Source organism: Prunus mume, linkage group LG4 (genome assembly GCF_029339155.1).
Source record: "Prunus mume cultivar Tortuosa linkage group LG4, ASM2933915v1, whole genome shotgun sequence".
In the NCBI taxonomy this organism is placed as follows: Eukaryota; Viridiplantae; Streptophyta; class Magnoliopsida; order Rosales; family Rosaceae; genus Prunus; species Prunus mume.
The window spans coordinates 17,130,102-17,154,942 of record NC_142701.1 but is presented as its reverse complement, the minus strand read 5'-3'; the positions used below and the strand labels follow the sequence as shown (position 1 = coordinate 17,154,942).

At 38.8% G+C, this 24,841-nt stretch overlaps 6 protein-coding genes across 7 annotated transcripts; 5 read left to right on the top strand and 1 right to left on the bottom strand.

The window, feature by feature from the left end:
• Window positions 1-2,088: 2,088 nt before the first annotated feature.
• MPL1 (Myzus persicae-induced lipase 1) lies at window positions 2,089-5,030 on the top strand. The gene is made up of 9 exons (XM_089050665.1): window positions 2,089-2,354; window positions 2,441-2,552; window positions 3,296-3,436; window positions 3,530-3,640; window positions 3,770-3,913; window positions 4,024-4,064; window positions 4,160-4,239; window positions 4,328-4,423; window positions 4,521-5,030. Exons 1-9 carry the CDS (start codon window positions 2,176-2,178, stop codon window positions 4,841-4,843), a joined length of 1,227 nt encoding a protein of 408 aa, XP_088906791.1. The 5' UTR covers window positions 2,089-2,175; the 3' UTR covers window positions 4,844-5,030.
• A 532-nt stretch (window positions 5,031-5,562) lies between these two features.
• On the top strand, window positions 5,563-6,524 carry LOC103330352 (Cupredoxin superfamily protein). Its single transcript, XM_008232916.2, has 2 exons — window positions 5,563-5,806; window positions 5,905-6,524. Exons 1-2 carry the CDS (start codon window positions 5,641-5,643, stop codon window positions 6,258-6,260), a joined length of 522 nt encoding a protein of 173 aa, XP_008231138.2. The 5' UTR covers window positions 5,563-5,640; the 3' UTR covers window positions 6,261-6,524.
• A 551-nt stretch (window positions 6,525-7,075) lies between these two features.
• LOC103330350 (uridine/cytidine kinase UKL1, chloroplastic) lies at window positions 7,076-12,327 on the top strand. The gene is made up of 14 exons (XM_008232914.2): window positions 7,076-7,472; window positions 7,606-7,697; window positions 7,819-7,888; window positions 8,092-8,210; window positions 8,454-8,550; window positions 9,159-9,238; window positions 9,656-9,850; window positions 10,481-10,564; window positions 10,650-10,710; window positions 10,920-10,980; window positions 11,082-11,175; window positions 11,283-11,355; window positions 11,825-11,907; window positions 11,997-12,327. Exons 1-14 carry the CDS (start codon window positions 7,295-7,297, stop codon window positions 12,141-12,143), a joined length of 1,434 nt encoding a protein of 477 aa, XP_008231136.1. The 5' UTR covers window positions 7,076-7,294; the 3' UTR covers window positions 12,144-12,327.
• Window positions 12,328-13,066: 739 nt separating this feature from the next.
• Window positions 13,067-16,184, top strand: LOC148918025 (receptor-like protein EIX1). Its single transcript, XM_089050042.1, has one exon. The coding sequence runs from the start codon at window positions 13,507-13,509 to the stop codon at window positions 16,111-16,113; it is 2,607 nt and encodes an 868-aa protein (XP_088906168.1). The 5' UTR covers window positions 13,067-13,506; the 3' UTR covers window positions 16,114-16,184.
• On the top strand, window positions 16,155-20,269 carry LOC103330348 (S-adenosyl-L-methionine-dependent methyltransferases superfamily protein). 2 transcript variants are annotated; one of them, XR_513984.3, is made up of 15 exons: window positions 16,155-16,484; window positions 16,597-16,711; window positions 16,841-16,952; window positions 17,065-17,109; window positions 17,233-17,300; window positions 17,387-17,441; window positions 17,551-17,630; window positions 17,728-17,811; window positions 17,886-17,999; window positions 18,390-18,508; window positions 18,608-18,754; window positions 19,008-19,141; window positions 19,239-19,392; window positions 19,522-19,601; window positions 19,985-20,269. XR_513984.3 is itself a non-coding variant. In XM_008232912.3 (15 exons), exons 1-15 carry the CDS (start codon window positions 16,204-16,206, stop codon window positions 20,070-20,072), a joined length of 1,650 nt encoding a protein of 549 aa, XP_008231134.2. In that variant the 5' UTR covers window positions 16,165-16,203; the 3' UTR covers window positions 20,073-20,269. The 2 variants fall into 2 exon arrangements, 1 of the variants encoding a protein (XP_008231134.2); XM_008232912.3 differs by having other exon boundaries at window positions 16,165-16,484; window positions 18,608-18,728.
• Window positions 20,150-23,767, bottom strand: CLC-B (chloride channel B). Its single transcript, XM_008232913.3, is given in 7 exon segments — window positions 20,150-20,497; window positions 20,682-21,404; window positions 21,406-21,835; window positions 22,052-22,584; window positions 22,731-22,908; window positions 23,029-23,229; window positions 23,331-23,767. Coding segments are annotated over 7 exon segments (2,376 nt in total). The 5' UTR covers window positions 23,534-23,767; the 3' UTR covers window positions 20,150-20,389.
• Between the last annotated feature and the right edge of the window lie 1,074 nt (window positions 23,768-24,841).

The following is a 24,841-nucleotide window of genomic DNA, read 5'->3' as shown; positions in this document are numbered from 1 at the left end:
GCCACCTCTCAGAAGGTGAATAACTACACGGGTATGGGTACATCGATACAATATGATATGATTCACCAATACGGAAAAACTCTAAAAATTAGGATACGAGTACGGCTTGCACCTATCATGTTAAAATCATCCATTACAAAACATAAAACCAAACATCTAAGTCTCCAGATGATTCCAAAAGATTTTATAATTTTGAAAACGACCCAACATATTTTCAAGATTACCCCTTAAAGTATTGGAAACATATTGAGACCGTATCCTAGAAGTATTGGAAATGTATCGGAAGGTCAAACTTTTAGAAAAGTCCATGATACTTCTATATCCGTATTGGATATGTATCATAGGCATATCGTACCCATATCGGATACCAGCATACCCATCTAGTTAGGAGTATTGGTGCAACATAGGTGGACAATGATCCATGTGTATAATTATAAAAACACCCTTATCACGTCATTATAGTTAACAAATTTTTAGATGAAGTTGATGATAATGGGTAAAGTGAGATTTGATTATAATTTTAAAGTGTATTAGTGTAAAGAAGCCTTAGAAGAATGAAATATCGTGCCCATAGATTCAGCCCATATACCAAACAAACGGGCTCTTTCGTGTTCTGGTTCATTTGAGAGACAGGCTTGTCAGTTGTATGTATGAGTTGCTGAAGAAATTTATTATTTTTCCATTCGACAAAAGCAAAAGGAAAAAAGAAACAAAGAGAAAGTGGAGCTTGCAGAAAGTGGCAGAGCACAGAAATGAGTGTATGTGGTTTTGATTCATATTCTTAGGCACCATTCAGCAGCAAGTCATCAGTCAATGTGAAAGGAAGAATTGAAATTGTGTGAAAAAGGCATGAGCCCCATAGTATTATTGAGATATTGATTTTGCACAGGCATGAAGGATGATGGGGTCATTGGGGTGGTCTTGGAAAGGGACAAGTGGGGCTCGTGTTCATGGCTCAATTCCTCATTCCAACATGGTACGCCTCAATGTTAGAAGTGAGTTCACACAAGGCTTTTTGTTTTAATTTTAATGCAAACGAACTTAAGCACCTCATGTAAGCATAAATACTCTTATTCACTTAAGCTAAAAGTCCCTTGTAAGTTCGGAGAATGTATAATTGACGAGTGATCTAGCTAAGTCACCATCACCGTGGTGCAATTATGCAACTCGTTTGACAAGTGTTATAGAATTCAAACAAATAAAAATTAGGTCCAAGTTAACATATGATACATTATTATTTATGGCGTCACTTGATTTCAAACACTATGACTATTTGGATTAAACATCCTTATCCCATGGGATGTGCTGAAACATATCAGAACAGAACCGAACGCAATTCCCATATAAAATGCTACACAGCCTAGCTAGCAACAGATAAGTGCTGCCAGGAATCTTCCATTTATGTGGTTCCTAAAGCTAGTTGGTCAACTCAGTGTGAAATCATGTTGTTCTTCCAACCCTTGGATCTCATCAGTTGATTGAAAGGAAAGAAAACAGAAAAAGAAAAAAGAAGTGTCTTGCAACCTGAGCCACATGCATCCACATGAACTCCACCACCAGAATTGTTTGAGTTGTTGGACGCTAACTCAATGTAAAATATAGTTACTTCAATTGAAGCCCTGTTTGTTAAACCCCTTGAGATTACAGACAAACAAATAAAATCTGATCCAATTCTTTTATCCATTTCCTCTCCAAAATTGCCGTTTTAGATGGGTCCAAATCCAAAATCCAAAATCGCCCACATACGCAAAGATTTTTATCCTAATCCATACGAGTAGAGTACGCACTCCTCCCATACAGTCCAGACCAATTTAGCTAGCTAGCTAGCTCAGGTCTGGAAATCGCAACTGCAATTCCAGCTCTTGATCAAATTGCCTGCAAATGATCAGTTGCTTGATGATAAGAAAGGACATCCCCAGTGGGCCCCACATCCATTCCCCTTGTCATCACTGGAAATGAACGTGAAAATCCCCCCATCACATCGTATATCCTACTAGTCCGTCACTCGGGCAATGAATTAGGAGATCAAGAAAGAAAAAGAAAAGAAGAAAAAAAACAACTCGTTTTCTCACTCTGTGTCTGTCTTTTTCTTCAGCTAGCCTATATATAAAGCCCTCAACAAGCCAATTTTCAATATCACAATAACAAAACCAGGGAACACAAAGGATATATAATATGGCTGCAACCTTGGCTAGCTTTTGCCTCCTAGTCTTGGTGGCAGCCCTAGCACCTCATCGAGCTTACGCCTCCATTCGTCGCTCACTTGGCCACAAACGTGCTGCTGCTGCGGCTGCTCCAACCGTCGGTATATGTGCGTCTTCGGTGCTTGTATATGGCTACCAATGCCAGGAGCTCAGGTAAGAGCTTGATGAATTAAGCCACTGCACTGTAGCTACATATAATTCAATGAATTAGTTTTGAATTAATTCATTTGTGTTGTTCAGGTGACAACCCAAGACGGTTACATACTGAGTTTGCAAAGAATCCCAGATGGTCGTCATAGTAATGGGACTAAGAAGCCACCGGTCTTAATTCAACATGGTGTCCTTGTGGTAAGTTTCCTCTTCTTCTCTGCTCTGCATATCATCATCCTGTTTCTGTTTCTGCTTCTGCTTCTGTTTCCGTTTGATCTTTGATCATTAAACATTATTGCACATATTCATTAAAGTTGCTTTTCAGTGCCACATTTTGGTACCAAAGTTGCTTTTTTCGACCATTCAAGTGAAAAAAGTCAAAAGGGAGAGGACACTATCAGTGAATATAGCATGTGCCCTGTAATTCTTTCAAATGGCCTATGATGTCACTTAAACTACACTTAAAATTAGCATCTTCCACGCATTTAACAACAAATTGAAAAGCAATATCTTTACAAAAGTGGATGCCAGAATTACGCCCCTGGAAATGGCTGCAGATCCAAAACAGAGGGTCCATGTTTGCCTATAAAGTCAATGAGAAGAAGAAAGAAACAGAGGAAAACAGAGCAGACTTCACGCTATTCAGATTAGACGTACAAATTTGTTCAGATTGTTGAACAAAACTTGTCCACTTATATACCAAGTAATAGTTTTTGTATGCACACAAAACAAAAAGTGGATTTAAGTTTTCAAAAAGTGGTTCAGAGACCCTGCTTCTGCTTCTGATTCTGATGAGGCAAAAGGAACCCCATCAGAAACTGTCCAAAAAAATGATGCACCGCCTCAGGCATAATTCCATGGGTGCAAAATTCAAGACACGGATAACTGCTCTTGGTGCTGACTATAATTGAGGGGTTTCTATATTGTGTATGTGGGTGCAGGATGGAGTCACCTGGCTCTTAAATTCTCCGGATAGAAATCTACCGTTGATTTTGGCTGATAATGGGTTTGATGTGTGGATTGCTAACACCAGAGGGACCAGGTTTAGCCGACGACATACTTCCATGGACCCCTCCGATCCGGTTCTTACACTATATACTCTCTCACTTCAGCTATCTCTGTTTCTTAGTAGTATGTGCTTATTGCTTAATGAGTTGTGATTTGAAACATGCCAGAAATTTTGGAATTGGTCTTGGGATGAACTGGTGGCCTTTGACCTACCAGCTGTTTTTGATTTCGTGTATAGCAAAACAGGACAGAAGGTTAATTACGTGGGCCATTCACTGGTGAGGATCAATGTATTTGGAATTTTTCAGGTTTTTTGTGTGATGGAAAATGCACATATCTTGGTAAATTGAATTTCAAATCAAGGACATGCAATGCAACATGTTGAAGAAACCATGTGAATTTGGCAGGGTACTTTGTTTGCATTGGCATCGTTATCAGATGGGAAACTGGTGGACCAGATGAAGTCGGCAGCCTTGTTGAGCCCCATTGCTTATTTGAGTCACATGAACACTGCACTTGGCGTGGCTGCTGCAAAGGCCTTTGTTGGTGAGGTACAAATTCATTCAGTTGTTAGTCAATAATTTCTTATACAATTTCAGATATGTCCTCTATAGAAACAGTCCCAAACGAGCTCTAATTAAGCCTATGATTTTGCCAACAGATCACTACGCTATTCGGTCTTGCCGAGTTCAATCCAAAAGGGTAAGAATCCACCAAGAAATAAATGTTAAATACCTCTTCATCTCACAGCATTATGATTTTAACTTGGTGTAATTTGAGGTTTCTCTTAATTGCAGGGAGCCTGTGGCCCAATTTCTCAATGCTCTGTGTGTTTATCCAGGGGTTGACTGCTATGACTTACTAGAAGCAGTTACTGGTATAATTAGCCACTTCTCATTATCTCTAATTATTAATTATCTTGCAGCTAAGCTATTAACTACTTCCGTAAATTTATCTGATTTAAGGGAAAAACTGCTGCCTCAATTCTTCCACTGTTGATCTCTTCCTGAAGAATGAGCCTCAGTCAACATCCACCAGGAACATGGTGCACTTGGCTCAAAGTAAGTTCCTTTATCCAACTTAAACCCCATCTGTTTAAAGTAATGGTGCCAATTAAACTACTTGTTTAAACTAATTGTGACATAAATTAACTTGCAGCTGTGCGAGATGGGGTGTTGGCAAAATACAACTACGGGAGACTAGACTACAATTTGATGCATTATGGGAAATTTAGCCCTCCAATTTATAACCTATCCAACATTCCCCATAACCTTCCTCTGTTCCTCAGCTATGGCGGCCGAGACTCGCTCTCTGATATTCGGGACGTGGAGCTTTTACTTGATATTCTTAAGCTTCATGATGTGGGCAAGCTGACTGTTCAGTACATAAAAGACTATGCACATGCAGACTTCATCATGGGGTTGAATGCCAAGGACATCGTGTACAATCAAGTTACTGCCTTTTTCCAGCAGCAACAATGATATTACAACTGAGATTGAAGTTGAGTTGAAATCAGCTGCAACTTGCAAACCATATGGCTCCGTTTCGATTGAGGATTTGACAACGAGGCTAAATGTCTAGATGTATAGGGGCCATCATGAGCACCTTAAGCTCTAATTTGTAGTAAAATGTATCCAGAAATTTTGAACAATATATGTCGGTTTTAAAGTTGATGAGCAAAATATTTTAATGAATCAAACAATCAATGTCATGACATTGATGATGACGAGCACAAGTTATAGTGAATAGACTTTCTTCATTTGGTCCTTGTCTTAGTCCGTTCTGATGGTTCTGACATTTTGTTTTGATTTAAAATTTGAGTTCCAAGGGCAAGCCGCTGGCCTTTTCGAGTGAATATGATCACCGCCAGGGTAGCTTTGTTTCAACGCCAAGCTTCCTCCACGACCTTTTGCCCACCAACTAGTTTTGCTTTGCGGACAAACCAAACTCTCTCAAGTCTTAACATAATCGCATTTCACACGCTCAGCCCTGTTTCTCTGCAGTATACTGCCTCTTGCTTCTCGGGGCAATTTGATAATTTGGAGGGTCCTTGATGTTCATCTTGTGAAAATGAAACTTCCCAAGTTATCAAGATTACAAATATTGTTTTTCATCATTTATAATAATAAAATATTAATAAACCAAACAGAACTCCCCTGTATATATATATAGTTGTAATAGGCATGGGAAAGCTCAGACTCAGACATTGAAAGGAGTTAGAAGCAAAGAAGGAGAGAGAGAGAGAGAGAGAGAGAGAGAGAGCATAAGAATACACAGAATGGGGCTCAGGAACACAATTTTGTTGGTGTTGGTTTTTGTATGTTTGATCACAAAGAAGGGCTTCGCAGCACAACTCACAGTTGGAGGAAGCCAAGGTTGGGATGAGTCCACAGACTTCAACTCTTGGGCATCTGCCCAAAAATTCAAGGTTGGCGATCAACTTGGTATGTAAACAAACCATCTTAATCTAATAATTATATTTTTAGTGTGGATTTGATTAGCATAATAATGCCATAACCTATGTGATTAATATTGTTGACAGTTTTCAAGTACTCTTCGGGGCTGCACAGCGTGGTGGAGCTACCAAATGAGAGTGCCTACAAGAGCTGTGACCTTGGCGGTGCATTAGCCTCCAAGAATACCGGCAATGACGTGGTGAAGTTGACCAAGGCTGGTACACGATATTTTGCTTGTGGCACTTTAGGCCACTGTGGCCAAGGCATGAAGGTGAAGATCACTACTGTCGATGGAAATGCACCTTCTTCTCCGGCATCGGCATCGTCATCGTCGTCGTCTTCTTCTGATGCTTCTCCTGCTTCAACTTCCCTGCATTCCATTACTTCATTCGTTGTGCTTGCTGCATTATCTGCAACCGTTGTTCTGCCTTCTATGTTTTGAACTTCGTTTGAGGGTATTTGCCCTATTGGGTCTAGTTATTACCACCATGGACGTATCATTTTATTTGGATTTTGGAGATAAATTATAGCCAGTGCTAAGTTTGTGATTCAAACTCAGAACTTGATATTTTTGGTTTTGTTTCATTGTGAATGAAATTTGAAGGAAGAGCAGAATAAAAGTGGTAGGGATTGCTATATATAACCCTGGCCTGATTTTTTGTACAATACTATGAATCAACCCTCGTCTCCTGTTGGATTTTGCCTACTAATTTTTCTTCTATGGATTGCAGAAAAATTACATATCCTATATGGTTTCAACTCCACTCTCCACATATCCGACCTTAATCCTCCTTAGACATATCTTTAATTTTTTTTCCATTATTGTTACATCTAGAAAGAAGCATATATGGACTTAGTCAAGTTTGCTAGAGTAGATATGCTCCTCCACTTTTCACCAGAGTTTGAATCCCTCGCCCGGTAGTTAAGATTTAATTAAAATAGAAATATCAATTAGGGAGTTGATTTTCTCACTCATCTTTTATCCACTTATACTCCATTTGTTAGAAATTGTATATTCCCACCCATCTTTTGTCCATTTACACTTCATTTTTTGTTATAGTAAAAATTATTAAAAAAACAAAAGAGAATGTAAGTGAACAAAAGAGAAATAAGAAAATCACTACACTATCAATTTCAATTATATTAGCCTCTTTGCAGGCGCGCTTTTTAAAAAAAAAATTAATCGGCATCACCATTTTGGCGCACGAATTTCTCACGAAAAAGATTATAATAAAAAATCCGGCATATTCCTCCTTTGCCAAACCAAAATCAGAAAATTCATACCAATATCAGAAAAAGGACAAACCCAAAAATAAAGCGTGAATCCTAGGCGCCCGAACAAATCGTGACAAAGCGGCACGGTCCTATTCTGTCCAGCGCTGAGCTCTTTTGATTTTTGAAGGCAGTTGAACTGTCGTGCTGTAACAAATTCAGTCCGAAACACACAACCAGAGAGTGACAGCGAGAGTGAAAACCATGCCGGAGGAGACGACCACCATAGACTACGTGATGGAGGCAGCGTCCGGGCCTCACTTCTCGGGGCTCCGACTTGACGGCCTCCTCTCATCTCCACCTTCTGCATCGTCTTCCTCTCCTGCTTCCGCTGCTTCAAACCGAGCCGACCCCAACGCCACCAAGCAGCCCTTCGTCATTGGTACTATTAACTCTCGCATTCGTCTTTCTTCACATTTTCACAGAACATCCAATCAATTTAAATTTGTTTCAGTCACATCTCTGCCGCAACTACATTTTCTTTCAATTCGATTGTTGTTGCGGTGATTGATTAGGTGTTTCGGGAGGTACGGCTTCGGGTAAGACCACGGTTTGCGACATGATCATCCAACAGCTTCACGATCATCGGGTCGTCCTTGTCAATCAGGTTAGGGTTTGGTGTCCATTATGCTTAACTTGCCTTTTCTGCCTGCAAAATTCCGTCATTAGTTGATTTTACTTTATGCTTAATAAAATTCTCTAATTAGTTTCATTTGGCCTTGTCGTAGGATTCATTTTACCGTGGTTTGACACCTGAGGAATCTGAACGGGTGCATGAGTATAATTTTGATCATCCTGGTAATCATTTTATTATAAAAAGTCATATTTACTTTCCTATTCTTGATGTCTGCTGCCAAGAAATTAGGCTGTGTGCTGTTCTATCTGTACTGTGCAACTCTGGCAGTTATGGAGTGACAGATGAAGTTTTGTTGGGGTTTTTCTTTAGCCTATGGACATTATTTGTAAAATTTTATTGATTATGTATGGCTTGCATTTTTTAGATGCTTTTGACACGGAGCAACTTTTAGAGTGCGTTCAAAAGCTAAAATGTGGCCAATCTGTCCAAGTTCCGATTTATGATTTTAAGATCCATCGACGAAGTTCTGATACTTTCCGGCAGGTACTCAAATCATTTATGTGTTTTTATTCCTTTTTTTTCTTTTGGTTAGGAGTATCTAGCTTGTTTGGCGTGTAGAATTAGTGTACTGGTACCATTGTACTATTTATTATTATTATTCTTATATTACTTTATTAACTATCATTATTATTAGTATTGTTACCATTTTTACTCTTCTCAAGGTTCGTTTTGACTTCTAATTGTCGTTTTCTGCTCTTTTAATCATTTTGTTTACTGCTTTTTCAGGTGAATGCTTCCGATGTAATAATTTTGGAGGGAATTCTGGTATTCCATGATCAACGTGTCCGAAATCTGATGAACATGAAGATTTTTGTCGATACAGGTTTGATTTTCTCGTTTTAGTTTTTTGTCGTTGTCATTATTTTTATTGTCTTGTTATGTTCCTTTATGGTCATCTCATCTTCCAGATTTCCATGATTGTTTTGCTTTGCATGTCATGTTAGTTTGAGTGCTATGTACGGACATTATGCCTTCTTTGTATAGGTCTAGCAATTCCTCTGTAATCAAATGTATATGTTACGACAAAGAAATAGAAACAGATATTGATCAAAGAAATCCAGAGAAGGGAATTTCAGGGCTGGTTTTCTTGTACTGCCTATTAAGATTCAGTTGCCAATTAGCAATTTATGCTGATTATAAACCATAGGCGTTAGCCACTTGGGCGGCGAATAATATATTCTACTTTTTGCTGGTCCATATAGAATGGCTTCAGTGTTTAAAAATTTATATAAACTCAAACTGCCTATAGGTTATTATCAAACATTCGTTCTTTAAGAGTGCTTCTATTCCCATCCAACTTTATGGATTGGCCAGTCTCTGTATGCGCATGAGGAGCAGGTCATAACCTTTTTTAGATTATGCTCTCTCTCTCTCTCTCTCTCTCTCTCTCTCTCTCTCTCTGTGAATATTTGTTATCTTGTTTTTGTCCAGATGCTGATGTAAGGCTTGCTCGTAGAATAAGACGAGACACAGTTGAGAGGGGGAGGGACATAAATTCTGTTCTTGAAATGGTAAGACCCCATGCTTGAACAGTCTCCTTGCACACAATTGAATCATCATAATTTTCTGTGGAGTTGAGTAAGAACATAGGGTGGCTCTTTTATGGTTTAATTGTCTTGTAATTCCGCTGAGATTTAATTGTTTCAACTCTTAAAATCACATTGGTAGCATTATTTTAAGGGAGTTTCACTAAAACACCCAAAATAGAGGTTGAAATTATTAAAAAACCCAACACTCAAAACACTTTATAAACACACCCAAAACTCATCATTACACACACTCAAAACTCATTTATGAACACACCCAAAAAGTTGACTTTGGAGTTGATTTTGGGTGTGTTTCTATGTTTAAATAGTGCTTGGGTTTTTTTATAAATACATGTCTAGGATTGGGTTTATTTATAAATTTGTATTATTTTAATTGTGCAGTATGCCAAGTTTGTCAAGCCTGCTTTTGATGATTTTGTTCACCCATCAAAGAAGTATGCTGATGTGATCATTCCCCGTGGTGGTGATAATCATGTAGCCATTGATTTGATTGTGCAACATATTCAAACAAAGCTTGGTCAGCATGACCTCTGCAAAATTTATCCCAATATGTATGTTATTCAGTCAACATTTCAGGTATGCCTTTTGTTTTATTTGTGATTTGGTGTTATAGACATATTCTTCACCTTCTGTCTTTTGGGGGCATTAGGAATTTGGTAGTCTTGGCTATGGTTGTTGATCCTAAGACTCTCAAGTACAAATTATTTATTGTATGTTGAATTCAATTATTGGCCTTGTTTTTCATTGAGCTGTGGCCCAAAAATTCTACTACTAAATGCCAGTAACTAGAATAACTGTACAACTCTGAGTGCAGAAAACAGTGAGATTGTGGATTATACAAAGCAGCGTCGGATGAGTTGGGTTGGGTAGGGTAGGGTATGTGTCTGGTAGGTGAAGGCTAAAGATAGTTATGTCAACTTGGTTTCTGTTTCTGGGCTTATGGCATATCAGTGAGAGAACTTTCCAAACCCCTTTTCTGGGCACCTTCTATGTCCACCTCCAACCTAATATTTAAATTTCAGCGCTGAAAAGTGTGATCAATCAGATTTCATGGTTGACTGGCCCAAGTTTATTTGAATATATAGGTCACTTGCATTTTGATGGACCCTGTAACCTGAAGGGTTGTCCCAACAGTCTGCAATCCGATGACTGTTTCTTCACTTTCATCTCTTTATAGTCCTTAATCAAGTTTTTCTCATGTTACAGATTAGAGGTATGCATACACTGATTCGAGACCGAGAAATATCAAAGCATGACTTTGTATTTTATTCAGATCGGCTAATTCGTCTGGTATTTTCCATTTCAGGCTTAGTCAAGTTTCATTAACCTACCAGAGTTCAGCTTTTATGTTCTTATACTTTGATGTGGCCTCTAGGTTGTGGAGCATGGCCTTGGCCATTTGCCATTCACAGAGAAGCAAGTAGTAACTCCAACAGGTATGTTGATTACATGTCTTTACCCTCTTATTTCCTTCTCCATACTCGATTCAGAACTTTGTTAGTTGAGGATTTTGGATTTTCCATTGGAAGGGGAGGTGCGTTGCTAGTTGAATGATTGGATTGTGAAGCTCACATAAACATGGATCCAATATTTATTTTAGTAAAGAATATTGTGTCTTTGAAATTTTGTATTTATTCTATTTCAGCATCAGTATATACTGGGGTTGATTTCTGCAAGAAATTGTGTGGGGTTTCAATTGTTCGAAGGTGAGCTTTAAATCAGGTATTGATTTTAAAAGTTTTATTTATCCGGCAGGCAAAATATGGGTTGTCAGGTCTTAACAATCTTTCTGTGTTTATTATGTAAGTGGTGAGAGCATGGAAAATGCATTACGTGCATGCTGCAAAGGAATAAAAATAGGAAAGATTCTGATTCACCGTGATGGAGACAATGGGAAACAGGTAACCTTGTAACTGTTTTTGAAGTAGAGAAAATTTACGAATAGCTAACCCCTCCCACTCAGACTTAATAAAAATTGTGTATAACCAAGTAACTACAACTTAAGCAGCTTATATATGAGAAGCTTCCCAAGGATATTTCAGAACGCCATGTCCTGCTTCTAGACCCCGTCCTTGCTACAGGTAATCCCATTGGTTTCCTTTGAAGTTCTGTTGTTCTTTGGTACCTGCATATATTGAGAAAAATGTAGTTGGTGATGGAAGAAAACTTTTGGACTCTTTAGTGTTTTCTTATTCTCATTGCTCAAGATGCACAGGAGTGATAGAAAGATAACATCATTTGTTTATTATGTCTTATGCCATTCCCGTCGAAGAGTATGTTGTGAGACATACTGCACAATGTGGAAATTGAAATGGCAGGGCATGTTGGCTTTTGCTAGCTAGAAATCGGAGTCCGTTTTTTATTTTCATAATTTGGGCACTGGACTCTGTTTTTTTTCATGTAGATATTAGTTACTGTAAGAATTTCAAATTAAAAACAAGAATAGGCTTGGTTTATGACATTCCTGACCCATCCTGCTGAAAAGGGCATTCTTTTGAACTTTTGCTTGCTGGTGAGTGAAAAGTGACAATCCACGTTACTGGCTTGTAGGTAACTCAGCTAACCAGGCTATTGAACTACTCATACAGAAAGGAGTTCCTGAAGCGCATATAATATTCTTAAACCTTATCTCTGTGAGTTTTTCTTGATGCCGACCGACTGTTTTTGTGTACAATGTCAACATTTGTTTGATTCTTTTTACCACTGTTTCCCTCTGCCTTAGGCCCCTGAAGGAATCCATTGTGTTTCCAAACGGTTTCCATCGTTGAAGATTGTCACTTCAGAGATTGATGTTGCACTGAATGAAGAATTCCGTGTGATACCAGGAATGGGTGAATTTGGTGATCGGTACTTTGGCACTGATGATTGATCGCAGAGATAAGTGCATATTGTAGATTGTGATCCTAAAATATTTGGGCTCCTGTAGCCTTGAAATAGATGGTTATACAGAAACACCAAGGAGATTGGCTTATGCATCTTTTGTTACCGGAACTATGTAGTGTGTATTGGCGCTATTTCCAAATTCTATAGTTCGACTGCTTGACTTGTTTCAACCTATATGATCTTACTGTGATGGATGGAGGAAAATTATAAACAGTTTCATGTTTAATTAATATAATATAATGTCCTCGTGTGAAATCTGTAAAATTTGGGAATCTTTTAAAAAAATAAATATAGCAGGACCTCTTCCATTTTGACGACGACGTCTAATAGTTTCTTTGAACATGAAGATCTAGCGGACCAAGTATTATTCTTTTTTTTTTTTTGGGTGGAAGGACCAAGTATTATTCTTGAGTACTAATTGGGGGTCTTAAATATCCCTTTGACAGAAATGCAACATTCAACCTAAAAAGTCATTATCAATTGGACGCGCGTGGTTTGATGGGGTCGAAAATATATATTATTAAGGCTCTCTCAAACTATTGGCCCCACGTTAACTCAAATTGACTTCGGAGTCTTCTAATAATTGACTTTTTTATTTATCTTTTTTTATTTATCAGACATGGTCTAAATCTGAGTCACCCTGGTCAAATCTATCCCTTGTTGTTAGGGCGTCCGGACGGCACGTAATTTCGAAAATTCAAAGAGAAAATAATTTTTTATTATATATAAATATAAATTATTTTATATCTTAATCAATTAGTTTCAACGAACCTTCTTTTAATATATAATTATAATATATAATAAAAAATAAATTTATTTTTATTATTAAGAAAAACTCAATTTTCTTTCTCCATCCTCCCTACAAATACGTACAGGACATTTGTTCTCTTTAAATCTTGCAGCCTCATATCTTCACTCCTGCATATCATCCCTCCCATTGCATTGCATAACAAGTATGGTTCACAGCAGTGCTTCCATCCAACTTGTTTCACTAATTTTACTGTCAGGAATTCTATACCTTGAAACCATTAAACTTGGTTTCTGCAGTGCCGCTGATCATCATAATGTGAAATGCATGGATATAGAGAGGAAAGCCCTTCTCAAGCTCAAACAAGGCCTTACAGATCCTTTGGACCGGCTTTCGTCTTGGGTGGGAGAAGATTGCTGCAAATGGAATGGTGTAGGCTGCAACAACATAACGGGACGTGTCAACAGGCTCGATCTTCGCAATCCGCTATAAAATAGGTGGGTTGGATGGTGATGGAGCAGCAAAGAATGCATTTGGATTTGGTGGTGAGATCAACCTTTCTTTGCTTGTTTTGAAAGATTTGGTTTACTTGGATTTGAGCATGAATAACTTTGGAGGTGTCCAGCTTCCAAGTTTCATTGGATCACTAGAGAAACTTACATATCTCAATCTCTCTGGTGCATCTTTTGGTGGAACCATTCCCCCCAATCTTGGAAACCTCTCAAGTTTGCTTTATCTTGATCTCAGTAATTACTTTTTTGAACCAGTTGAGAATGATCTCCACTGGCTAAAGCTTGCAACTTTTTCTTCCTTAAAGTACCTCAACTTGGAAGGAGTTGACCTTTCCAAGGCTGCATCATATTGGCTTCCCACTGTTAATATGCTCCCTTCCCTTGTTGAATTGCATTTGCCCTTTTGTAGACTTTCCATCTTTCCTCTCGCTCTTCCTTCCATCAATTTCACATCCCTTTTGGTTCTTGATCTCTCTGGCAACGATTTCAACTCCACGATACCTCCTTGGATGTTTAATCTGACTGAACTAGTCCACCTTCACCTAAAGTCCAACAATCTCCATGGAGAACTTGCAGAAACATTTGGTAGTTTGACGTCTCTCCAGACGCTTGATTTATCAGAGAATTCCGACATTGGAGGTCAGTTGCCAAGAAACTTGGGAAGGCTATGCAGTTTGCAGACGCTAAGACTTTCTATCAACAAAATTACTGGTGAAATTACTAATTTCATTGATATGTTGTCTGCATGCACAAACAGCAGCTTAGAGACATTGGATTTGGGATATAACAGACTGACAGGAAAACTGCCTGATTCTTTGGGATACCTTAAAAGCTTAAGATACCTCACATTATGGGACAACTCATTTCACGGTTCAATCCCGAAATCGATTGGAAACTTAACATCTTTGGAGGAGTTTTACCTCGCAAGAAATGAAATGAGTGGGATCATCCCAGAAAGTCTTGGGCAGCTCTCATCGCTGGTTGCACTAGATATCTCTGGAAACGCATGGGAAGGTTTCATAACAGGAGCTCATTTGGCGAAACTTCGAGGCTTAAAAGATGTATCAATTGAAAAAGCTTCGTCAAACATTTCCTTAGTTTTCGACATACCTTTCGATTGGATACCTCCTTTCAAATTAAGATACTTGAACATTAGATCATGCAAACTGGGTCCCAAATTTCCTACATGGCTCAGAAATCAGACTGAGCTGACCACGGTGGTACTCAATAATGCTTTGATTTCAGACACCATACCAGATTGGTTTTGGCAGTTGGATTTGCAATTGAGTAAACTAGATGTCGCTTATAATCAGCTAAGCGGCAGGGTGCCCAACTCATTAAGATTCAGCAGTTCTTCCACCGTTGATTTGAGTTCGAACAGGTTTGAGGGCCCCCTCCCACTCTGGTCATCAAACATCACCATGCTGTATCTTAGAGATAATCTGTTTTCAGGACCAATTCCTCATAACATTGGTGAAGTGATGCCCTCTCTGTCAGATCTAGACATTTCTAGGAACTCTTTGAGTGGAAGAATTCCCCTGTCCCTTAGTAATATGAGCCAATTAACAACCATGGTTATCTCAAACAACCACTTGTCTGGTCAGATTCCTAATTTTTGGAACAAAATGCCATTATTGTATATTGTAGATGTGTCAAACAACAGTCTCTCCGGTTCAATCCCAAGATCCTTAGGCTCTCTTACTTTACTCAACTTCTTGATCCTCTCTAGCAACAAATTTTCAGGTGAAGTTCCTTCCTTGAGAAACTGCACTGACATGAAGAGTCTTGATCTTGGTGACAACAAGTTTTCTGGACCTATTCCGGCTTCCATAGGAGAAAATATGCTCTCTTTGTTGATTTTAAGCTTGAGGCTCAACTCGTTTGCTGGAAACATACCTTCACAGTTATGTGGCCTTTCCAATCTCCACATACTGGACCTCTCACACAACAATCTCTCTGGAAAAATTCCACAGTGCATAGGTAATTTGAGTGGCTTCAAATCTGAGTTCACAGACAAAGATATAAGCAGTTATCAGGGAAAACTGGAGGTGGTGTCAAAAGGAAGAGTGCTTGTATATGACTCCATCCTTTACCTTGTTAATAGTGTTGATCTCTCAGACAATAACTTGTCAGGAGAGATGCCTGTGGGGCTGACAAGACTTTTAATGTTGGGCACCTTGAATTTGTCCATGAATCATTTGACAGGAAATATCCCAGAAAAGATCGGAAACTTGGAGCGGATAGAAACTCTTGATCTATCAACAAACGAACTTTCAGGTTCAATTCCACAGAGCATGGTTTCTTTAACATTTTTGAATCATCTCAACCTGTCATACAATAACTTGTCTGGGAGAATTCCAACAGGCAACCAGTTTCAGACCCTGGTTGATCCATCAATTTACGAGGGCAATGCCGCTCTTTGCGGGTATCCATTACCCAGTTGCCAAGACGACAATGGAGAAGCACCTCAAGTTCCAAGTGGAGATGGAGAGGATGATGATGAAAGTAAATCTAAAAAGCTAGGGTTCATCATCAGCATAGTGATAGGTTTCATTGTAGGGTTCTGGGGAGTTTGTGGGAGTTTGGTCATCAAGAAGTCCTGGAGATATGCCTATTTCCACTTCCTTGACAAAGTGAAAGATGCTCTCCTTCGTTTTGTCTCATCCATTGGAACTTTTCTGCACAAAAGCTCATAGACCACCACAGAAGAAACTGCAAATGTAAAAGCACATGTTTGCAAGCAAATAAAGCAATGTTTTTTTTTTTTGGGTTCAGAAAATAAAGCAATGTTTAGTAGTGTCCTATGTTCTTGTTTTTTAATTCTTTTTTTAGAGAAACATAAAATAGAAACGCGGTTTATCTTGTTATCGTACGGCGGAGCAATGCCTCTGTGCTTCCTCTCCGTACGTCCTCCTCCACCTCCACTAATTACCTGCCACGTTTCCCCAAGCGCAGTGCGCGCTCCACCTGCTGTTTCAGCTCCAGCAGCTCCTTCTCGCTCGTTAAGCCCCAACGCAACCCCTCCGCCCTCGCTAACCTGCGCCCTCCAGTGCCCACACTTCGAATCGTAACTCTTTTCGACAACACCCTTTCAGTTTACATTTTTTTTCTTCCCACAATAATTATTATCGTTGCTTTAACTTTTTTATTTATTTTAAATTTGCTGCCTGGATATTCAGGTGCTCCGGGTGTACCCACGAGTTCAATCTCCACCGTCCGGTCATCGTTGACGAGGCTACAGAGTTCTTCAAGGCCGTTGGAGTCTCAGATTTTACATTTGACAGTTGCAAACTGGTATTACTTAACAATTTGCCCCCTTAATTTCGTAAAGTGTAGGCCTTTTTTTATAGAAGAAAATAAAAAAATTATCTTCCCGGTATTACTTAGGGTTTTGAGTCTTGATATTATTTGGTGTGGTGCTAGTGGGGATGGAGGTGTCGTGCAAAATTAGCCGTTCGTGGCTCATCAGAAAACCCTCTGATTGGGCTTTATCAGGAGGGCACTCATAATGTAGTAGATATTCCTCAATGCAAAGGTCCCAAATTCCCAATCGTACTAACTTTTTAAATCATTGGATTGATCTTCAATTGTTTCTTTTGCAGTTTTAATTTTGTTTAGTTTGTATTTTCTTTTTTCTGTTTTTGCAGCTCATCATCCAAGTATTAATGCCGCGGTGGAGCTGCTTAAACAAGGTCCTTTTCAGTTATTAAAACTCAATGTTACCTGTTATATTTTGTATTCTTCTTTGTTTATTTGTTTCTTTTTCTGGTTTTTGAGTGTTGAATTATTTTTGTACTTCTTTATATTATTTTCAGGTATTACTGAACTAAGCATTGAGCCATATGATGAAGATGAGGGGACGGGTGATTTACGTTATGTGCAGGTGAGATTCAAGATAATGAATGTGTACATGGAAAATATGCTAGTAAGTTGTAATTTTCTGGTAACTCAATTAATGGTGGTGTGCAGATGGCCGTGACAACACATGATACATCTCTTCCTGCCTCCGAAAGATATAAAAATGGTTAGTAGTTGAATTCATTATAATTATGTGAGTTTTAGAATCAGATTTTCTGTGATACGCAAAAATTGATCTGAAATCTAACTAATGTTTAAGTTATACTTCCTTCTAGGTAAAGTGCAGGTAGCTTTAGTATGGCACTCAAGAAATGAAAATTCCCCGAATTCAGAAAAACTGAATGCCTTGGCCAATGTGAGCTAGCTATTTCATTTTATTTTGCTGTTGTAAATCTTATCTTTTAAAGAATTATATTTGAAATCTATGGTCTGTATGCTTGTTTTGTTTCCAGTTTATATGGAGAAATGGTGGGACAAGAAGCAAAGTCAATCTGGTTCACTCTGTATGGGCCAACTTTCAGACATCAACAAACAATGTGAGTCCAAAGGGTTATTTTTAGCCATTTTATTACATGATCTTGAATTTACATATGTTTACCCGGTGATGCAGATAATTTTTGGGAACAGATGGCGACATCTTTTAGGAGAAAGAGACTTCTGGGAACATGTTGGAGGAATTGATATCTCCTTGGCTCCATCCAGTTTTGGCCAAGCAAACACACGGGTATTTTAATCTTATTTTCTAACTATAGAAATTTGACTGAAATGCATAATTTTATTTTCATTAACATCAACTTCCATCACACTGTGAGCGTAGAAATTAAAGCCATATAAACCACTGTAAATGTAAGGGTAGAACAAGAAAAAAGAAAAACAAAAGTCCCTTAGCATGCACATAAATTATGATGTAGTTGTTATTTAGGGTATAATTGGATCCTGAAGGAATCAGAATTTGAAACATGTAAAAGAAGGAATCTTCGGTTTAACATCTAACCATCCTGACTGGAACCTGTTTTCTGAAACTTGATTACTGGAAAATCATGCCTTCTTAATTTTACATTTCTTGAAAAAGTTTCTACTCTATATCACCTGGTCTAATGTTACTTCATCCCAGGCTTTTGATACCTTGCTCCGGAAGTTACAAAGGTATGTCCCTCAAGGATCATCTGTTGCTGACTTGTATGCAGGAGCTGGTGTAATTGGATTATCATTAGCTGTGACAAGAAAATGCAGGCAAGAATTGGGATAATTGTGAATGTATAAAACCTCAAAAGTTCAGTCTTTATTTTTAAATATAAGACATTCTGATATGGAATTATTATTGTTTTCTAGGTCTGTTAGGTGCATCGAGATTAACAAAGAATCAAAACTATCCTTTGAGAAGACAGTTGACCGCCTGCCAAACTTAGTAGATAGTAGCAGTATCAGCTGGTATCTTGCAGATACTTCTAAAGTTGGTAACCCTTTGAAATTTTTAATGTATGTATCTTAAATTTTTACCTCATAGTAGAGATCTCTGTTTTCTTCAGGTTTAGATGTTAAATATGGCAATAATTTGTTAAAGAGAAAGTATGAGAATAAATTTTAAATTATTATCTAGTATGTGAATTCTTACGAATTTCATGTTTATATTAAAATGTATACAAAGCAATTTTCAAGGTTTCTCCGTTATTGTTCCTTTATGATTTCTGCTGAATAGTTGGGTTTATAATATTTCTCACAAATAAACTAGGAACCTCTTTCTTGGATCACGGGATCAGATGTACTTGTTGTGGATCCTCCTAGAAAGGGACTGGATGCATCTCTTGTTGATGCATTGCGGAGTATATCTTCAGCCGAGTATAAAGCTAAGTCATCCTCAGAGAGGTGAGACCCTTTCTACATTCAAAATATTGAAGTCAAGGACCTCACTGGTGGTCCTAGTGGAAAGTAATTAGTTCCGATAATTTATATGTCAACTCAGTTCAAGCTCAAAAGAAAAGGATGAGAAGAGACCATGGATGCTCCGTGCAAGAGAAGCTTCAGTTCAGATTGGAAGCAAAATAACTTCAGAGGATAGCAAAACATTGCCTCGAACCCTTATTTATATTAGTTGTGGATGGGAAAGCTTCAAAGAGGTATAAATTGGTTGCTACAAAGTTCCATGAAATAATTATATTCTGCTCTGATTTTCCAATCCCGTCTTGGTCTGGTTTGATTGTTGTCATTTTTTACCTCTACGTAATTTGGGATTGATGTTTCAACAGGATTGCGAGTTGTTATTGTCTAGCAAGGCATGGAAGTTGGAAAAAGCCCATGGATATAATTTTTTCCCTGGAACCCAGAGGTATATATCAGTTTCTATTCTTTAACCCCCTTGTTTCCAACATATGATGCATCTTATTACAATTAAATTGCATGGATATGCATATATGCTATAGGTTCATTCATTATTGATTGAAAATAAATTCATGCTTATTTGTTTTGGAGATCGATTATGCAAGATTTCCAGCATTTCATTCAGACGTTGTTTTGTTTTTGGTACTTTTCTAGGCAGAAATTGACTTCCCAAAAAAGAAGGATAGATGGTTGACATAGCAAAAATGGAATGTAGCATATGTTGTCATGCTAATTCCATCATCTTTGCATTTAATACACCTTTTTGTTTTCCAGATTCTTTTTTGCTAAGTTTTCCATGACAAGTTTTTATTTATTTATCCATGATTGCAGCATCGAGGTTTTAGCTGTGTTCAAGAGGGGCCAAGGTGTCAGCCTAAAGAAAAAGAAATTAGGAAAGAAGAAGAAGAAACGCATGTGAAGAATTTTCAATGATGTATTTTGCTGGGGTTATTACTAGAAGAAGAGTAGGATAATCTATCTAGTAGAGTGAGAAAATAACAAAACCAATACCTCTGTGTTGTTTTCCCTTTTGAAGAAAGGAATTTTGTTCATCATCGACTGAGACATGTGTGATATGAATAGTTACAAGTGAATGAAATTGCAGATTGTTGTGTATCTACCTGACTCCTTTGGAATTGGATGAAAGAATAAATAATTGAGTAAAAAATAATAATAAAGAAACCGATGTCTTGCTCAGGAAAGCTGCTAGTTCTGTTGGTTGAGGAGAAGACGTTTTCAGTTCCCCTTCTCTCTGCTTGTGGCTTTTGTGAGATGTGGAAAGGCATTCAAAATGTTGTAGGCTATTAAATCTTGCCTGGTTAAGATCCCAACCACGGGAGGCACCTATAAATGGAGCACACGTTGAGGTTAGTGATATTGGCCTTTACAAATTTTAGTGTATAACGAAAGACCATCTTGAATAAATTTGCTCAATGTACTGAATAAATATGCTTAGGTGTAAGTAAGTTGTAACTCTAGTTAACAAGCGCATGGTGTTTAGTAAAATGAGAATGCTTGATCAACTTACCCCAGCTGCTACATACTTTGGCACAATGAGCAAATGACGGAGTCCCAGTTGTCTGAAAAGCACCATAGCTTTTGCCACTGACATGCTTTCCATCACTGTATAAGGTGTTGTATTAGTGAGGGGATGCAGATCTACATACATCTCCATTTCTTCACTTGTCACGGCCACCTCCTCAATCTTTCCTTCCCTCTCAGCCAACTCAACCCAGGTAAATTTCTCTCTCACTTCCCACTCCTCTGTTCTTCTTTTCTCTCTTTGGAACCATTTCTTCTTCAGCACATGAACAAGGTGAGCTCGAAGGATTAGTCCATGTACTTCTGTTGCCCCAACGGCCAATCCTACTGGTGGTACCACTCCATCATCTATAACAGGGAAACCATTGTGTGTGGTGTTTCTCAGGACCTCCACAATACGTTCCACCGTTTCAATTCCACGAAGGGTGACTACTGGCAGCTTGGCATCAGCAAGCTCACCTACGGTCAGATTCCTCATCCATGGTTCTGGATGTGCATCCAAGAAAGGCAAACCTTTTAAATGCAGTATAATCTCATAGATGCTTGGGTTGAAGCTGTCTCCTACTGTTTTGGCAATTAGGAGGACAATCATTGTTATGGGCAGTAAGAGGAGGTTGTTGGTGAGCTCAAGAAATATGACACATAGTGAAACTGTCATCCTCATTGATCCTGCCATTAGAGAAGCTGCACCGAGAACAGCAAAAAGGCCCCTGGTCAATGCTCGTATAGGATTTCATGGCGATACCAAGCATGCGGCCATAAGCTGAGCCCATAAGGATGATGGGGAGGAACAGTCCAGTTGGCACAGCAATTCCAAAGGTAAACAATCCTAAGATGCAATAAAGTGCGAAGAAGATTAGGAGGGAGATAGGATGGTATTCAGTGGATGTGGTAGTCGAGAAGATGTTTCGAACTGCATCATCATTAGTGGCAAGGAGAAGAGTAGCCAGGTCATTGTAGTGGCCATCTGGGCAGTTGAATTGTTTGAAGTTTCCAGACCCTTCATTGGTGGGGCAGACAGACTCTGCAAGAGAGGAATCACAGGGTGTGCATTCGACGAGGAAAGGGAGACCATATAAGCATGCAGAGGTAAAGAGTGATACACTGAGACTGAGGAGGAGCTTGTGAACTTTACCCTTCCTGCCAAGAGAGTAATTCAAGAAGTAATTATTACTATCAAGTTGACATCACATTGTGTTGGTTGTCAAACATGGAATAACCATTTCTCTCAGATTACTAAAAGCATGGTCAGCTGAGTATATTCTGGTGTTGGCTTAGCTTTGCAAGGTTACTTTACATCCTAAAATCCGTTTATGGTTATGACTACAAGATTGAAGTTTGGATTAGGTTGCTTACTGATTTATGAGATTGTATAGTCTGAGGATCTTGTGGAGAAAAAAGTTGTACAGGCTTCCCAAAACTCCACCAATAATGCCAATTACAACTACGGGGATGATATCCATCATATGGTATGTCACAGTAACAGTGCTTACATCAAACATGATAAGCCCTCCTTTTCCAAAAAGCCCACATCCCCCGGAATTGCATATTTCAATGAAAGTTCTAAGCACCACGACCACAATGGCTGTGCTGAAGAAAGTTCTCCAGAGAAGGGCACTCCTCCACCATGTTGCCACCTCTTCAAAAGCAAACAGTACGCCACCCACAGGGGCTCGGAAAGCTGCACATACCCCAGAGGCAGCACCACAAGTAATGAGATCCCGGCGGTCACGGTCATTATTGAAGTAGCGGAGCCAGCGCCATTTGATACGGTGATTGTCAGGTCCCCCTTGGCCTAGTAAGGAAGCAATGCAGCTTCCAATGTGCACTAGAGGTCCTTCTTTCCCAAGATCTAGGCCTGCAGAGACAGCCCCAATGCTTCCGATTATCTGCAACATGAAAGGTTATCATGCCACTTAGCTTTATAAACAGAAGAAATTAAGTAAAATCTCTCGTGTACTGTAGAGTAGTCTAATAGAGCAGTCACTTACTGAAATTATCTTGAGACACATTCAATTTGAAAAAGCCAACCCACCTTGACAATCATTGTTGTAGCACCAAACATATTAGGAGTGTCCACTCCGTTTAGATAAGCTTTGATTTCAGGTATACCAGGTCCGGCCGCAGTGGGTGCAAAACACACGCAGAGAATGGAAGCAAAAGTGGTCAGTAGGAGATTGGCCCCAGCTAAATGGATGAACCCCATGAGGTACCTACACCACATAATTCCCACGCATTGTTTTTTAGTCATAGATAATTGAACAGACTATAATATGAGATTTTGATTGACGTAGCTGAATATAACATTGAGAGTGGTTAGGAATGCAACAAACCTTTCTTTCTGTATGAAACTAACTGCGGCAAGAAGCTTGTAGCCAGCAATATTCTCAACTGCAAGGTTAATGAGGGTGGCAATTATGCCAGTTAAAAGTCCAACAAGGAAGGCGAGGATCCATTTCAAGAATATATACTGCAAGACTTGGACTTTGGATCTGCTTCTCCAGTCATGCTTAAAGAGATCATTCTCGTTGATCCTGCATCAAACCAACTTCAATTCAATGTGAAGATGAAGAGAATAAGGATTTAGGAGTTGCTTTCAAGTGAAACTAGAAATGGGATGTGTTTTAGTTCTTACTCGTAGTCCAAGCTCTCTATGTAGGAGACTTTTGCTCCAACTATAGCCAGTGGACTGGAAGAGAGTGTCCGGTTTCTCCGGAGGAGTGGTTGGCTCAGTGAAATGCTTTCTGGATCTCTTTCTTCCCCATCATTAGATTCTCCCTCCATGTTGAGAGGAATTGCAGCTGATTCTGCTGCACATTGGTTTGAATTTTCCTCCATCGAGCCAATGGAAGTTGTAAACACACAGAGAGAGAGAGAGAGAGACAGCTACTCTTATTTGCTACGAATGTTAGATTGGCGAGAAGCTGTCATGCAGTCCTATCTATGTATCTTTATAAATAAATACACACATATATTGACACTTGTTCGTTGTTGTACATACATGACAAGAGTGACATTACTTTATGTAATACATATACGATGGCATCTTCTCGTCCTGTAATAGAAGGCCAAGGCTTATGGACACATCTTCTCGTCCTGTATATTTTCTTTCGTTACCTATCTGAATCCTTACTCGGAAATACTAAATAATAGGTTAGGAGGTTTGGACGTATGGTAATAATGATTCAAGTAAAGTCACATAACACATTGCTATCAATTGTTATTATCAATGATATGATCATCCATTTTCCTTTCCATATTTCTTGAATTTAAGAATATTTGTGGATTGTTTCATAATAATCTGCACAAATGAGTTGCGTTTGAATCTACGCAATCGATTTTGGGCGCATGATTGATAGCTACGGATTTTACATGACTTGTGCATTTTTCTAAACAATAATGCACAAGCTTCGCACAAATTATTATGTTATTAATGTCTGGCGTATCAGCAATCTGCCACCTCGTTCTCTAGACAGATAGGCACAAAATGCGAGAGCCACTTGGGGCAGAGCACGTGTCAACATCCGATCATCATCAGATGGCGGAGATCAACGGTGCGCATAAGATGTGGCCTTTGGGGTTATTGAAAAGCCAGTTTATCCACTGTATCATTAATATAATATGTGATTTGCATTTGTCTGTTGTCGGACCCATTCGGATTTCATTTCCATGGACAATAACAATTTGGTATTCTTCATGTTCCGCCGAATTGGACCAGAATTGTTCCGGAGTACGCAGGTTGCCATGCCATGTGTAGGTGGATGTGGATGCCTTCTTCACACCACCGGTCCTATTTCCAAGGCCCCACCACCGATCCCATCCTATTGTAATTTGTTGCTTGCTTCTTCTTTTCTCAGGTGTAGTCTAGCGACTTGCACATCAGTAGATCTTAAGTTCATACCTATGACACCTTAATAATGTGTGTGTGAGAAATCTCTCATTTCTTTATAGTTTAGATTATTACTTGTATTAAAAAAAAGAAAATCGTTTTTGTTATGGAGGCCCTGGTTTTCGAAAGTAGATCCAGATCAACAACAAAGTAAATGAGCTTGGCCAACTTGGCCAATAGTCAGATTCTGGATCTTCATGTGTTTCCCAAAGGCCCAGATGTCTACATAACGTAAACTGTAGAAACAGCTATATATA

Bases quoted from the DNA above. Each gene is read 5' to 3' on its own strand.
- LOC103330348 (XM_008232912.3), top strand. From the start codon at position 16,204: ATGTTTAGTAGTGTCCTATGTTCTTGTTTTTTAATTCTTTTTTTAGAG. The intron at 16,485-16,596 runs GTAACTCTTTTC...CTGGATATTCAG, and splicing joins CAGTGCCCACACTTCGAATC to GTGCTCCGGGTGTACCCACG. The intron at 17,812-17,885 runs GTGAGTCCAAAG...CCGGTGATGCAG, and splicing joins TTCAGACATCAACAAACAAT to ATAATTTTTGGGAACAGATG.
- LOC148918025 (XM_089050042.1), top strand. From the start codon at position 13,507: ATGAATAACTTTGGAGGTGTCCAGCTTCCAAGTTTCATTGGATCACTA.
- LOC103330352 (XM_008232916.2), top strand. From the start codon at position 5,641: ATGGGGCTCAGGAACACAATTTTGTTGGTGTTGGTTTTTGTATGTTTG. The intron at 5,807-5,904 runs GTATGTAAACAA...TATTGTTGACAG, and splicing joins CAAGGTTGGCGATCAACTTG to TTTTCAAGTACTCTTCGGGG.
- LOC103330350 (XM_008232914.2), top strand. From the start codon at position 7,295: ATGCCGGAGGAGACGACCACCATAGACTACGTGATGGAGGCAGCGTCC. The intron at 10,711-10,919 runs GTATGTTGATTA...ATTCTATTTCAG, and splicing joins GCAAGTAGTAACTCCAACAG to CATCAGTATATACTGGGGTT. The intron at 10,981-11,081 runs GTGAGCTTTAAA...TTATTATGTAAG, and splicing joins GGGGTTTCAATTGTTCGAAG to TGGTGAGAGCATGGAAAATG.
- MPL1 (XM_089050665.1), top strand. From the start codon at position 2,176: ATGGCTGCAACCTTGGCTAGCTTTTGCCTCCTAGTCTTGGTGGCAGCC. The intron at 2,553-3,295 runs GTAAGTTTCCTC...ATGTGGGTGCAG, and splicing joins TTCAACATGGTGTCCTTGTG to GATGGAGTCACCTGGCTCTT. The intron at 3,437-3,529 runs GTTCTTACACTA...GAAACATGCCAG, and splicing joins CCATGGACCCCTCCGATCCG to AAATTTTGGAATTGGTCTTG.